Source organism: Ambystoma mexicanum, chromosome 12 (genome assembly GCF_040938575.1).
Source record: "Ambystoma mexicanum isolate Mex_15411 chromosome 12, UKY_AmexF1_1, whole genome shotgun sequence".
Taxonomy (NCBI): domain Eukaryota; kingdom Metazoa; phylum Chordata; class Amphibia; order Caudata; family Ambystomatidae; genus Ambystoma; species Ambystoma mexicanum.
In genome coordinates this window covers 602,780,384-602,796,457 of record NC_090936.1, presented here as the reverse complement: position 1 = coordinate 602,796,457, position 16,074 = coordinate 602,780,384, and the positions used below count along the sequence as shown (strand labels likewise).

Genomic DNA, 16,074 nt, shown 5'->3' with positions numbered 1-16,074 from the left:
TTTGGGTTTCAACAGCGCGTTAAGGCTGCTACCCATGTTGGTGGGGATATCATAGATTGGGTACTGTCTAACAATATCAGTATCTATCTCAACACCTTCCACAGAGTCCTTTCCTTGGTCAGATCATTATTTGGTCATTTTTTAACTAAACATACCTGGAGTTTTTCCTCGTATGAACTATAACCCTAGATTACAACAAAAGGTTAGAAACCTGAAAAAACTGACGTTGTCATCTATTGCTCTTTTAGTTGGACCAGCTCCCTCTGGGAAAAGCCTAAACTCGAATGCTAATGAGATTACAGCATATATTCATACAATCCCTATCTGGAGCTATTAATACACTCGCCAACGTCAAAGTGAAAACCATGAAGTTAGAAACCAGTAAGAATACTTGGTTTAGTGATGTATTATGGACTTAGAAAAGTAAAAAGACAGGCTGAAAGAGGGTGGTGTCAAAATCCTGGTATAGAGTATTTGCCTGCCTACAGCAAAGCAGAGAAGGATTAAAAACTGGCTATCCTCGATGACAAAAAGAACACGTATATGCAGCAAATTCTTAACACAAAATCCATCTCCAGAGAGTTATTCCTAAATCTCAAGGAGGTGGAGGGCAAAACCTCCATAAAAAACTCCCATGCTATTTTGGATGTCCGGTGTCAAGACATCCAAGATGCTTAAAGTAGCAAAACATAAACAAGCAATCGAATCTCGTCGGCTGCTCCTCAAGGACTCGACACCATGGCCTTTCGAGTCAGTTGATACCACGGCTACCTCAGTAGATCTCCCTTGCTTCACCTTCTAGCAGATTTTGGAAAAGGATTGCTAACCTAAAATCCACCCCTTGTTCGGGTGATGTTTGCCCTATGCAAACTTTCAAGGACTGCCATGATCCATTACTTTCTTCTGTTACACAGATGATCAACGTCTCGTTTTAAGGATCCTGTGCACCTGGCTGCCTTAAAGAGGCATAGATTACCCCACTTCTCAAAAAGTAACACCTAGATCCTGCAGTTGCAACCAATTAGACCCATCACCAATGTGCCATTCCTAATGGAGATCATAGATCGAGTGGAATGTTTGCAACTGAAGGAACATATTGAGAAATACAACATCTTGGGGTACCAGCAATCTGTGTTCAGAGCAAGGCATGGCTCAGAACCAGCTTTACTGGACTTAAAATCGGACAAGTCCAGGGTTATTGATGAGGGCAATGAAGCGCTAGTGTTATTGTCAGATCTGTCCACTGCCTTTGACCTCGTTGACCACTCTCTCTTAGTGAAGAGGCTGGTCGATGTGGTTGGGTGCTCGGACAGCGCTGCGGCCTGGATCAAGTCCTTCAATTTGTCTATTTCTTACATGCCATATCCCGCAGGTATCATAGTCCCTAGGTCAGTGAGAATGACCGTGGTGGACTCCCAGGCCTTCCCGGTGACCCAGGACTGTGGCGTCCCCCACGGCTCATGCTTTTCCCTTTCCTTATTTAATATTTATATGAGGCCTCTTTTTGATTTGTTAGATAACGTTGGTATATCATACACCAATTACGCTGACGAACCACAAACCTTGCTTAAGTTGACAGGTGACTATGACTACGACGCACAAGCAATCAACAAGATTTATTCTGGACAGCCCGTAAATCATTGGCTCTTAATGATGGAAAAACTGAGCTTCTTATCGTTGGGTCTGGGTCAAAGCTCAACAAAAACTTGATCCCTGTTATGCACATTTTTCCATTGTTGGGTGTATAATCCAGATCGTCCCCATGTAAAATCTCTGGGAGTCTATTTTCTAAACACGTGGGCTCTGTTAGTTCTTCATGCATGTACATGAATAGACTTTTGCGACAAATAAGGCCATATCTTACCTTGGAAAACAGAGCACTTATAGCTACTGCTCTAATCAATTCAAGGTTAGATTATTGCAACAGTCTACCTGCCAGCACCTCTAAAGGTAATTTAAAGAAATTGCAGACTATTCAAAATGGTGCCGTCAGGGCTGTTCATTGGCTGAAACAAAGATAACATGTAACCATAAAACAGCGCTCGCTACATTTGACACCGGATTCAACACAAAGTACTTTCATTGACACCAAAATGTATCGTGGGCACAGCACCTCAATACTTGATAGATTGACTATACATTAAAACTCCTACGAGTACAGTAGTATTTTTCCTGTTCAGCCTAATTTTAAATTGAACAGGTTCGGAGGCACAAGCTTTGATGTTTGGGCACCTAAAGCATAGAACGATTTACCAGCTCTTCCCCGTGATCAGCCTTGCTCCCTGAGGTTCAAAAAGGATCTGAAGGCATATCTACAAAGGGATAGATTAAGCGCACCCTTTGTTTTCTTTACTCTTTTCTGTCTGTCTTGTTTGTCTATGGATTAGTTCTCTGAGGCCTTTGGGTCTGCAGCACTCTACAAACATTTGCATAAATAAATGAATTAAATAAATACATTGCACCTCGAGGCATGTCGAGACATTCCAAGTAACAGAGCCAGTTTCCAAGATCAGCAAGAAATGTCAAGTTAACCTGGAGCATAAAAGACAAGGGGCCTGATTCATGTAACTGCTGGACCCATATGCAGGCGGAAAATTATACATTTGTTATGCTGGGGTGTGGGTGCTTTGTCTTGCAGGCCCCCTCCCCACCTCCTTGTTCTGAAAATATCACGACACAACATTTGGTCAAGTGTTGGCAATAAAAAGGCTGTAGGTTTTTATTGTTACAAATATGGTCATGAAACATAAACAATAATCGCATATCGTAATATATTGTACTTTTGGGCACCGGGTCCTGAGGTTACCCCCTCTGGCCGTGCCGCCTTCCTTGTCCCACGACTTGTTGTGGTCACTGTACAGTGTCCTGTCTTCTCTTCTGTTGTTCTTGTCCCTTTTTTCTAGGGTGGGAGGGATTGCAGAAAGAAAAAAGAAGACGCTGAGTACACAGCGAACTCCCTTGTGTTTGGGTCCCTGTGCAGGGTCCCAAACTGTGTTTTTCTTAGCTGCAAGCAGCATCTTATATAGGACATTGTTGTGCATCTGTGGGGGGTGTGGAGCCAACCCACAGGCCAGCATGGAGCCCACAGTCTGTGCACCATGGGGTGCGCCCCTTTGTTGTTCCCCTGACTGCTGCCCTTGCTTTTCCCTGGGTGCTTAGCGCCTATTTGTTATTGTGGAAGGGTGATGTGTTCTTTCACACCTCGCCCTTCCTGTGCCTTGTAGCCCTGTGACTGCTTGTCTCCCTACTTGGTGGGGGGAGAGGGGAGCTGGGCCTTGGTGGAGAGCTGCTGCCCCTCTCCAGGGCCTGCTGCCATGGGGCAGCAGTTACCCGGCCTCGCTTGGTGCCTGGCAGCGTTGCCCAGAATTGTTTGCACGGTTCAAAGTGACTGCTGAAAAGTGACTTTGCACTGCTGAAAAGTGACTTTGCACTGCAGACACAAACCCTGATTCGTAGAACTGTGCGAAGTGTATTTTTGCAGTGCAAAATCAGTGGAAAGTTTATTTTGTACTGCAAAAATGACTTTGCACAGCTCCATGAATAAGGGTGTGTGTCAGCAGTGCAAAGTCACTTTTCAGCAGTGCAAAGTCACTTTGAACCGTGCAAGCAATTCCATGAATCGAGCCCAAAGTGTGAGGCACTGTGGTTCCCTCCACTGACGTTTATTTCCCAGTAGCTGAAATAGAATTGTGCTGTTATCAACCTTCTGGCCAGTTTCATCAAACCTTTTCCCTCCGACTGGTTGCTGTCTAATGAAAGTTTGTAGAACGTGCAGCGGCAAAGTGGGCGGCTGGGGGTTGAGGTTGGGAGTTAGGCTGGGTTTAGAACAGGGTGTAGTGGAGCTGGTGGGAGGAGGGGGCGCGGCGGACGAAGTATGCAGATCCGATGGGAGGCCGGGGTTGCGTGTGTGTCACCCGCATTGCAGGAGCGAGTTGGGGGGCGGTGGGAGCAGACAGTGATGCAGCGAGACATGGGGGCCTGTGGGGAGTGCCCAGTCTTCGCCTGAGAGAAGGGGCAGGTGGGAGAGCCGGCATAGATATGTGTTATCCTCACAATGCAGGAGCCGTGCTGGTAAACAGGGTTTCAGCAAAAGTGGCCTGCAGGGAAAACAAATGGGCTCATGCAGTGGTAATACTAACATTGCAAAGCATGCTAAAAAACAGCAGCATGGACTGACAACAATGCTACTAATCCAAATCGAATCCATGTACATACATTCAATGTATGTAAACGTCCACTCTGGTGAAGTGGTGGACTTGCTCTCCCAGGTCTACCAACTGGCTAGTCCACCATTCCTCTCTTGTCAAATGGCATGACCTCCCTCCCACTTGAAAGAGAACTGCTTTAAAATCCCCAGCCGCAGCAAATATAGAGAATTACAGCCCAGGCCTCCACAGACTATGTGACTAACCCTCTTGACAGCGATGTGTTTATATCAACTGTCTCTGGCCCACGTACCCTATACCTCTTCAGCACAACACACCATAGCGGACTGCATAGGTGGCTGTTCGCCTGCCCCCCCTGAGGACCATCCTGCAACAATGGTCTGCACATTTACAATTGGGGCACCTCCTCTATGGTACATGTATATCCTGACTGGTATCATAGCTCTTCTGGGGATGGCCCCTTTCTAAGCATATTGCCGCTTTGGCATCCGTGCAGAGCTTGCTAATGCAGGTTCGAATCCCGGCAGGGCCAAACTCAGCCTTTCATCCTTCCACACTGTGGGTAATAATAAGCAGCGCCCAGATACCTGAGGGTTCGTAGCGCTACATAAATGCTAAATTATTATTATTTTATCTCTGCCAGCCTCCCCTTATCCACTTTCTTGTCCATCCAGCTGGCATAAGGCTAGGGGCAGGGAAACAATAATAGCTGCAGCTTGTGGTCAGCCCCACAAAACTAGCAGTCCCCAACTCCCAGTTAATATTTCAGCCTTCCTCGGAGCCTCAACTCTGCGGTGTCCACCTGCGCTTGGTCATGTGTAGCTTGCAATTGGCTCAACAAAATTGCTTCGGGCAGGAACTCACCTTCGAAGTTCAAGGTCCATTGTTACAACGACCAGCAGCAAGTGCCAGTGCTTCAACAGGTGTTTTATTTCCGCGCTCTATTGTATTCAACACACACTCTTCATAGATCGGCAATTTCTACTGTCACACTTCCAATGTCACTACCTACTAGGAACCAAAACACCTTATATTTCAAAATGTCTTGGGCCGAAATGTGCAAAAGAGCAATAGACTTCAATTCGTTCACAGTCATAAACAATCAAGCCCATCACAGTTAATTATTGTTACAAAAACAACAAGTGACCTAAAATCTGAGACATCAACGAAATATAGAAGCCTATGGCACAACCCCACCCCATGCATACACAGCTTCCGTCTAGCGGTGTATACATGGGGTGGGTGTGTGCCATCTGGGGATTGCACTTACACCACTATGTCTATACACATCTAATGCTTAGTTTTTAATGTATAGCACTGGCACTTTAAATTGCTTCTATATCTCTATGATGTCTCAGATTTTAGGTGATTTGTTGTTTTTGTATCAATAACTAACTGTGATGTTTTTGATTGTTTATATGACTGTGAATGAATTAAAGTCTATTGCTGTTTTTGCACGTTTTGGCCAGAGAAATTTTGAAATATGAGGAGTTCTGGTTCCTAGTAGGTAGTGACATTGAAAGTGTGGCAGTAGAAATTGCTGATCTATGAAGAGTGTGTGTTGAATGCAGTATATTGGGTATGCAGTGATAAAACTGCAGCAAAAATGTCGCCTGTACAAAAAATGGTGGCAAAAATGCCATGGTTTGACCCGTTAAAGGCATACCCCATTACACCATTTAAGGGGAGCAGGGGTTGCAGGGGTGTTCCCCACTCCCCTTAAATGGTATAATGGGTCTGGGGGTAGCGGGGGTGTCCCCCGCATCCTTTACATGGATTGCGGCGGCAAAACCACAGCATTTTTGCGGCGATATTTTGTGTCCACTGCCATTTTTGCCGCAATTTTAACACATGGAACCGTATATTGTCCTGATATTCATTGTAATTTCAGGAACCACGGTGTAGTGTAGTTAACTTAACTCCATATATGCTGAAATCCAAACATGGATGGTGGAAAACTGGCTGTGCCTGAATGGAGAAAAGACGGAGATCCTACTTTTGGGCTCACCAAGCACCCTTAAAAAACTGGACGTGAAATACAACTCATTCTCAGTTGACAACACGCCCATAAAAGTTGCGCTTACTGCTAAAACCCCAGGAGTCTACCTTGAATCAAACCTCTCCATGAATAGGCAGGTTAGCGCCATCTACTCCGCTGCAGCCTACGACTCAAAATTGATCACGGCGGCCAGACCATTCCTAACGAGAGACAACTGCATTACCATAGCCAGAGCTATTGTGGGGTCTAGGCTAGACTATTGCAATGCACTCCTGGCTGGTACCTCCACTAGAAACGTTAGGAAACTCCAGACTGTACAGAATAATGCACTGAGAGCTGCCACGGGCATAGCCAAATGTGAGCATATATCAGCAACCAGAAAACGTATCCACTGGCTACCCATTAGGGAACATATCCTGTTTAAAACCCTGGCACTTACACATCAATGTCTGCATGACACCACTCCCCTGTACCTATCCCAAAGGATTACCAAACCCTCCTCGGATAGACCGACCAGGACAGCTTATGTAAACAGGATCCCCATCCCCAAAACACTCAGAGCAAGGGCGGGAGGAACCAGCTTTCCAGTCATTGCAGCCTCCAATTGGAACCTGCTCCCTCCTCACATCAGGAACATTAACTCCTACACAGCTTTCAGGAAAGCTATCAAGACACTTCTATTTGTGTAACCACTGTAGTGTATGAATTTACCTGCCTCAGTATTTACAAACACAAGGCCTGTGCTCACTCACTGTAACCACGAGACTTGTCTTAATTAACTATCTATATGAACTTGTAATTCATTCTGTAATCCTGTAATCATGCATTTTCTGTAACAAATTCATATTCCTGTAACAGCGACTCGATGCCCCTGGGCTGTAGTGCGCTATACAAATTCAAATAAAAAAATAAATGTATGCGCTCTGGCAGCAGCATAGAGAATTTAAATGGGCACTCATCCCCATCACACTTATGTTGAAATGGCACACCGTACCCTCACTCCTACAGCTGTGCCATGGTATCTGACTACCCCACTTTGTCAAATAAGACATAACCAAAACTGCTTTCCTCTGAATGCTTGTACGCTGCAAATGAAATAAGGTATAGTATTCAAAGGTTGAAATTGGACGTTTCCAGATACTACTGGGCAAAAGGGACCCTCCACCTCTTACTCAGTGCCTCCGCCCAGGTTTGGAGCTATGCCATTGGCCGCTGAGACCACGCCCTCTTGACACATTGCGGTTCTGGCAGAGCTCTATTCCCGACAACACAAATCATTAAGCCTCTCAAGCTTCCCCTCTTGCCTTGAGTACTGTTTGTTATATTGATATTGCTCGTTAGTAATACACTCTTAGCTTGGGTATTGAGTGTAAGCTTTCAAACTCTTTACAGCTTTACCCTGGGGTTCTTAGCTTTTCCACACTCTCATGCGCATATTTCTACAGTCATTTCATTTTAACATACACCACTGTTGGTTTCATATAGGTCGGTATTCAAAATTATTGCTACTGTTGCTTTCGCTCACTCGCGAGTGAAGCACCCTGCCATGAACACACGGACATCGTTGGAGCATTCCGGAGTCCCTTGTAAGCTGTGAACTCACCGGGTAAGTCGCTCAATTACGCTTAGCTCGGTGTTTGCAGGTCTGCAGTACTTATGGCTCCTGCCAGCCGGGTGGACAGCTTCCTCTGGTCCTCCTCCGCTCATGCTACTGATGAATGAAGCCTCTGCTGCTCTGGAGAGGGCCAGGGGCAACCCAGCCACCTGGAGCCTCCAAAGAGAGAAGACTTCCCTCGCTACTGCTGCGTCCCGCTGTGTGAACTTTGCACAACCAAATCATTTCATACAAGCGTCTCCTCTTCACACTTCCCATTGCGCGACCTCTGCAATAGTTAGAGTAGTAGGCTGAGGCTTTCTTCAGACCCACCACAGCTTCTAGCATTTCCGTGGTCCCGGTGTCTTCTCTCACCACAGACTTCCTTCTCAGCTGCAATCTCAGGCTGCACTTCTTCTTCCACTGCTCTGCTTCCTCTCTCTCCTTTTCTGATGACTTCACCTGAGAAGGCTTTTTAAGCTTCTCCGTCCCATTCAGGCGTAGGTCATTTACACTAATTAGGAGATCACCGCCACAGTAGTTTTCTTCTGCATACCTCTTCCTCGTCCCAGTAATGAGGGAATTATGGGACTTGGAGTTCCTAGCAATAAAGTTAATTTTACAAACTCTTTGAGATTTGCTGATTTGTCTTATAGTTTCTACAACATTCTTTAAAGGAATTTCATGCAATTCAGTGATCAGTCTTTTTTTTTAGAAAGAGGAATAAGGTGTTCTAGGCTTCTGGTGATTCTTATTTACAAACTTCTTTCTATTACCACCTTTTGAGTTAGGGAAGCATTTACCTCTAGAGGCTTTAGAATGGGTGTTATTCACTTTTATACCACAGGAGCTTTGGCTGATTTAACCCACATTTTGGTGTTTACCAAGTGGATCAGTTATATTATAGTAGCAACAAGCGCTTAGGTATTTTGGCATTTGTAACATCTCTTCCTTCGAGGAAGGTAAATACCCCATTGATTCCTCTAACCTCCCTGAGCTTTTCTACTCCCAGGTGATCCTCCCGCAGAGCACCACCCCCAATGTCAGGATCAGGAAGCGTCTGCCTTTCCGTGGCCACTTGGGAGGATACTTTAGGCAGGGATTTGGTGAGGGATCTATAGGATTCATCACAGTGTGCACAGAGTCCACATGAGAAAAGCCTTATTAGGAGCATATACAGGTCAAATTATAGGTACAAGAATATATATATTTGAGAAGATTGTAAGCATGCACAAAGCCCACATGAGAAAAGCCCTGGCAGGAGAGTATACCAGGCAAATTAAAGCCGCAAGGATATATATATATATATATATATATATATATATATATATATATATATGTATTATATCAATCATTGCATCAATTATTTCTTCATTACATCATCACTGATGTCATCATAGCGCACCTGAGCATGGAGTGGGTGGCAGTGGCCATCACCCCACAACACTCTGGGTTATGCAGCACATCGGTCCCGGGCAGGGCAAAAGAGAGTGGGCTCACTACTTCCGGTGCCCAGGTGGTCCCCCTCCCCACTCTGGCACCCCTCAACCACATACACACCTCCCAATTGGCTGCCCTGGCTAAACGCCAGGGCTGCTATTGTGGGTGGTACAGGCTGCAGGGCCAGTGAAGGACACCAGACATGAATATTCTTTGGAAGACTTTAGCGTGTAGGGTGCAGGTGAGTGCCGTATCCTAGCCACGCATTCCATTGCCTTTCTTTTATTGTTTAAATATGCATCTTATTCCATGTTTTTGGACCCTTATGCTTATTCACCAGCCCTGCGTCTGGTTCTGTGTCCCTTGCTGCCCACAGCCTGCCCCCCGTCCCCTATTTGCTGCCGTACTCACTACTGCAAGTTAAATCCTCGGCCAGCACTGCTGCACCCACTTTAGCTTCCAGAGTGCAGGTGAGTGCTGTATCCATGCCACGCATTCCCTTGCCTTTTCTTTGGTTTAAATATGCGTTTTATTCCATGTTTTTGGACCCTTGTGCTCATTCCCTAGCCCTGCGTCTGGCTTTGTGTCCCTTGCCGCCCACAGCCCCCCCATTGGCTGCCGTAACCGCTACTGCAAATGCACAATCACGCTCCTGGTCTGTGTCCCCTCCTACACCCCGTACCACCCCCAAGCCCTGATTGGTTAGCTGCCCCTTTAATCTACACCCAACCAGGGCAGCCCTTCTGCAAGGCAGCCCCCTCGACTAAGGGCGCCGAAGCAAAGGGCAGCTCCTACAGAAGCAACTATGTCATCACACCAGGTCTTTAGGCTGATCTTGCATGTCTGTAAAAAAAAAAGTAGATCTCGTCCAATGTAACCGCACGGACATGAATTGTATGTAACCAAGTATAAGCAACACTGTAACTAGCGCCACGATGCCTTCGGTCTGATGTGCGCTTAACAAATGCGAATAAATAAATAAATAAAATCCATCAATCTTAGGCTCAGTGACAGCTCATCCATAATGAGCGATGGGGTGCTGACTTATAGAGGAGCCCCTGAGGCCCCAGCCAGCAAAAGCCGGGAAACGTTGTTTGACTTCACATTTGCAGTTCCCCCAAGGCATCATGACCATGCACCCAACATGACATTGCAATCATTGCCTCTTTCAAAAACCTCTCCTGCCACTTTCCACTCTTCCCTATGGACACAGTAACTTTTCACATCATCTACAGACCACCCAAGCCCAACAGCCCCTTAATCGTGGGAATGCTAGCTTGTGTCACATCTAGACAGATTTGTGAAGATTAACATTGCATCATACCTAGACAGAATTGTAATACTAGCTTGTGTCACACCTAGACAGAATTGTGAAGATTAGCTTGCGTCACATCTAGACAGAATTGTGAATGTCAGTTTGCATCACATCTAGACAGAATTGTATACTAGCTTGCGTCACATCTAGACAGAATTGTGAAGATTAGCATTGCGCCACATCTAGACAGGATTGTGAAGATTAACATGTGTCATATCTAAATAGCGATACCACTAACCAGCCCTACTAAACAATCTCACCCCTCTGCATACACCTCTCACACTCTAACGAAACACCAACATATCTCCAAACTACTACAGACCGCACGCACGTCACTACATCGCAAACACAAAACATACCACACATAGCCACGCACAACACCACATGACGGCTACCAACCGTAAAGCACACCTAAGCTCAGCGAACTGTGTTAACCAAAATTGATTGAGGCTGCCAACAGCACACCAGCGCTCTCTTGCTCTTTTTCCCCACTCAGCCTTACTAACCCACCCTCTTTCCTTTTCAGATCCGCCAGAGCACCAGGGGACCACTCAGGTAGTGATAGTGCACAGTACAAATATCCTTTAACATTAACATATCAATCCTGACCTAATCGTTGCTTGGGCACCATCTGTTTAAGGCGCACAGTAACTCACCGAAGGCATCTGTCTATCAACGATGCTCTGAAGACCAGCTGTGCAATAGCTCCACTTTACGCAGTGTGAGCTCCTGTTTTCAGAACTAAAGAGATGTTACCTGAGGGCAAACTCCTGTTACTACTATTCTTGCAAACTTCCCCAAACCTTTCTGCTGTTCCACTAATATTGGATAATGCCTTTGAGCACTGAAACCTTGGACACACATTCCATTTCCCCATCCTGGCCTGGCCCGATGGGGTGGGGGATTTATTATAATTATAATATAATAAAGGGGCAGGTCCCTTCTTTTTATATATCCTTAGCTATACAGACCTGAAAATCACTCAAGCATTGGTTCATTTCTTTCTCAATCCTGGACTCGGAGATTCTCCTTATGTTAATCATGGCACATCATTCCATGGCAAACATGGCATCTGTAAGATCTTGGCAGTGTGCCACAGCCTCTTACGTACACTGGTACGAGACAACTATTTCATCGCACCAGATCCATCAATCTTACGCTCAGTGGCGGCTCGTCCATAATGAGCGATGGGGTGCTGATTTATGGAGGAGCCACTGAGGCCCGAGCCAGCAAAAGCCGCGAAACGTTGTTTGACTTCACATTTGCAGTTCCCCCAAGGCATCATGGCCATGCACCCAACATGACATCGCGACCATTGCCTCTTTCAAAAACCTTTCCTGCCACTTTCCACTCTTCCCTATGGACACAGTAACTTTTCACATCATCTACAGAGCACCCAAGCCCAACAGCCCCTTCATCGTGGGAATGTTACTGCCATTGTATAGATGGGTCAGCAGATGATGGCAGATCACATGCCCTCCGAGCCACAGGACCATCTTCACTTTCGCTGGAGTTTGGGAAGGAAGGGAAGTGGGCGAAAGTGCTCCCAGGAGAGATAACAGGTGGCAGAGATTAAAGACACATCTTACCTTCCTGTAGTGATTCCCACCCTTAAAAGCCCAGCAGCCTTGAGGACAATCTCTTTTTGTGGCAGGATATCGGCACCCACCTGGTCACACCAGGACTAAAAAGGGTTCAGAGAAAAACTGGACAATTGTAATTTCAATGGAATTGAACATTGAAATATGAAAATAAACAACTTTTTCTGTTACAGCGGAGTTACTCGACATTCCTCGCTGAGGAGGAAAGGATCCTGTCACTGAAGGCAGACACAACGCATATCATTTGGCCAATAAGGGCTACGTGGTGTGGGGTCGTTGGAGGTACAAATACAGCTGTCACTTATAAGGTCAGTTGGACACCTCAACACCTGCAAAGTGACCTGGGTTATGCTCCATATGGGGTACAAGTGTGATCATACTTTTACCTGGTCATTCTAACTACTGGAGGCCGGCGAAGGGCCCGTAAGCACTTCACCGAACACTCTGCAGGGTATTGGCATGCTCTATACATATTAGTAGTCAATCAATCACGTGCCAGCAACTGAGAAACAAACCAGGTTTATCAGGGCACACATACCAGAGACTAAGACCCAAATGGGAAACTCAGAGCTTCATTCTGAGTGAACATCAGAGACCCTTGTCCCAGAGACCAACACACCAGAGGTTAAGATCCTCATATCAGGGACTGAGAACCTAACCAGCGTCTTGAGATTAACACACCACTGGCTGAGAGCCTCGTGCCAGATGTCCTGAAGACTAATGCCAATGCACCTAAAACTGACACCTCATACTAGAGAATAACACACACATCAATGGCTGAGACCCACACCCTGGAGAGAGAGTGAGACCTCAAAGACTGAGGCGCAGAAGCAAATGAGAAAGTGAGACCCCAGAGAAGGAGACCCACACACCAGACAGAGAGAGAGGGAGAGAGACCGAGATGTGCAAAAGATCAAGACCCACTCAACAGAAAATATGACCCCCACACAGGAATCTGTGAGCCACATTCTAGAAAGTGAGCCCCAGAGAACAGGTATTGAGACCCACACAACAGAGACCTAGACCTAAGTCTGAGCCTAACAACCTCATACCAGAGAACGAGATGCAGACATGACAGACAGAGACCCTTCAACCACAGCATCCAGAGACCAACACACCGCAGGCTAAGACTGATCCACCGGAGACTGTGATCCGCGTACTAGAGATTGCGACCCGCACCCAAGACTGAGACTCCCCCTCCAGAGACCTAGTCCAACCGGAGACCAAGATGCGCAGTGCTGGAAATTAACAACAGCGTACTGAGGGAACTCCCCCCGTCCTTCACGTGTGGGGAGAGGATAGCAGGCAGGAGGTGTCGGATTGTCAGTGGTGTGGGTGGGACTGAGGTAGATAGGTGTCGATTAATGTGGGTACCCTGAACATAGGATGCTGGCTGCTTTGCATCAAAACAATTTATCAAGCATATCTACGATAGTATTCAAATATACATTCCTTCAGAGCATTCCATGCACACTGGGTATGGTGCTCATTCCTTCAGAGCATTCCATGCACACTGGGTATGGTGCTCATTCCTTCAGAGCATTCCATGCACACTGCGTATGGTGCTCCTTTGATCTGTCAGAATAGTCACCATGACAGTAAAATGTGTGCAAAGCCTGAGACATATATACAGCTTTGGACCATTTCATTGTTTGAGTTTGGGCTGTCATGTTGACCAAAAGGCGACTTTCAGATGCAGTAAACTCATTGCATATTGCAGCACGCGTTCAGACTCCACAGTGTTCAGGAAACTTGCGGCTGTCAGGTGAGAGAATTTCCTCAACTTGGGAGGGTTGAGGGTCCCGGCTCTACATGGAACGGCGCTCCGGCAATACCATTTTTGCTGGAGCACAGCTCCGTCTTGCTCCAGCACAATTCCTTCTCTAAATATGCACACTTCATAGACAGAGACCCTTATAACTCAGCATTCCAGCTACTGAGACCAGCACATCAGACTTGGAGACCCTCATTCTAGAGCATTAAGGCTGGGACTAATTCAGATGCGACTGAGACCCACACCAGAGACTGAGACCCTCTACTGGTGGCTGAGACCCATGCCAGAGACTAAGACCCTCTACTGGTGGCTGAGACCCATGCCAGAGACTAATGCCCTCTACTGGGGACTGAGACCCACACCAGAGGCTAGGACCCTCTACTGGGGACTGAGAGCCACGCCAGAGACTAAAGGCCTCTACTGGGGACTGAGACCCACGCCAGAGACTAGGACGCTCTACTGGGGACTGAGACCCACGCCAGAGACTAAGACCCACACCAAAGACTAAGACCCTCTACTGGGGACTGAGACCCACGCCAGAGACTAAGACCCTCTCCTGGGGACTGAGACCCATGCCAGAGACTAAGGCCCTCTACTGGGGACTGAGACCAACGCCAGAGACTAAGGCCCTCTACTGGGGACAGAGACCCAAATAACTAAGCATCCCACCTACTGAGACCATCATAATGAGACTGAGAGACCAGCACATCAGACTTGGAGACCCTCATTCTAGAGCATTAAGGCTGGGACTAATTCACATGCGACTGAGACCCACACTAGAGACTGAGACCCTATACTGGGGACTGAGACCCACGCCAGAGACTAAGACCCTCTACTGGCGGCTGAGACCCAAGCTAAAGACTAAGGCCCTCTACTGGGGGCTGAGACCCATGCCAGAGACTAAGACCCTCTACTGGGGACTGAGACCCACGCCAGTGACTGAGACCCTCCACTGGGGACTGAGAACCATGCCAGAGCCTAAGACCCTCTACTGGGGACTGAGACCCATGGCAGAGACTTACACCCTCTACTGGGACTGACACCCACTTCAGAGACTAAAACCCTCTACTGGGGACTGAGACCCAAGCCAGAGACTAAGACCCTCTACTGGGGACTGAGACCCACGCCAGAGACTAAGTCCCTCTAGTGGGGACTGAGACCCACGCCAGAGCCTAAGACCCTCTATTGGGGCCTGAGACCCACGGCAGAGACTAAAGCCCTCTACTGGGACTGAAACCCACATCACAGACCAAGACCCTCTACTGGGAACTGAGACCCAGGCCAGAGACTAAGACCATATACTGGGGACTGAGACCCAGGCCAGAGACTAAGACCCTCTAATGGGGAATGAGACCCATGCCCTAAGACACTCTGCTGGGGACTGGGACCCACACCAGAGACTAAGGCCCTCTAGTGGGGACTGAGACCCACACCAGAGACTAAGACCCTCTACTGGGGCTGCCACACACGTCAGAGACTAAAACCCTCTACTGGGACTGAGACCCACACTAGAGACTAAGACCCTATACTGGGGACTGAGACCCATGCCAGAGACTAAGACCCTCTAGTGGGGACTGAGACCCATGTTCTAAGACACTCTGCTGGGGACTGGGACCCATGCCAGAGACTGAGGCCCTCTACTGGAGACTGAGACCCACGCCAGAGACTAAGACCCTCTACTGAGGACTGAGACCCATGCCAGGGACTAAGACACTCTGCTGGCAACTGAGACCCACACCAGGGACTTAGACCCTCTGCTGGGGACTGAACCCCACACCAGAGACTGAGACTCTCCTATTACAGACTGACCTACACCTGATATCCTTAGTCCAGAGACTGTGCACTCCATAGTAAATATAAAACAGTCTGAAGGGGGTAGGGTGAATCAGAGGATGTGGTGAGAGTGAAAGAAGAATGAGGATGCAGAATGAGAATGCCACAGACACTCACCACTCCCACAGAGGTAAAGGCAGCAACTGTGTTAATCAGGGTTGGAATGATGTTGAATTTTCCAGCCTGGAATAAAAGAGAAAAGAAGGAAGTGACAAGAGAGTAAGCTTAACATTCATAATCCCCACGAAGCGGATAGAAGAACCACAACACACCAGTCAACCAAAAGGCACGTACGCTACACACATTGTGATGATATCCACAAAGTACATAGTATACCCAAACATTTCACACA

General features: G+C 47.1%; 1 protein-coding gene across 1 annotated transcript in view; it reads right to left on the bottom strand.

Moving 5' to 3' along the window:
* P2RX3 (purinergic receptor P2X 3) overlaps positions 1–16,074 on the bottom strand; it is a 338,535-nt gene that overhangs the window by 18,075 nt on the left and 304,386 nt on the right. The window contains exon 10 of the mRNA XM_069629000.1: positions 15,840–15,905. Coding sequence (XP_069485101.1) covers positions 15,840–15,905 — 66 coding nt within the window. The remainder of the gene's footprint in view (positions 1–15,839; positions 15,906–16,074) is intronic.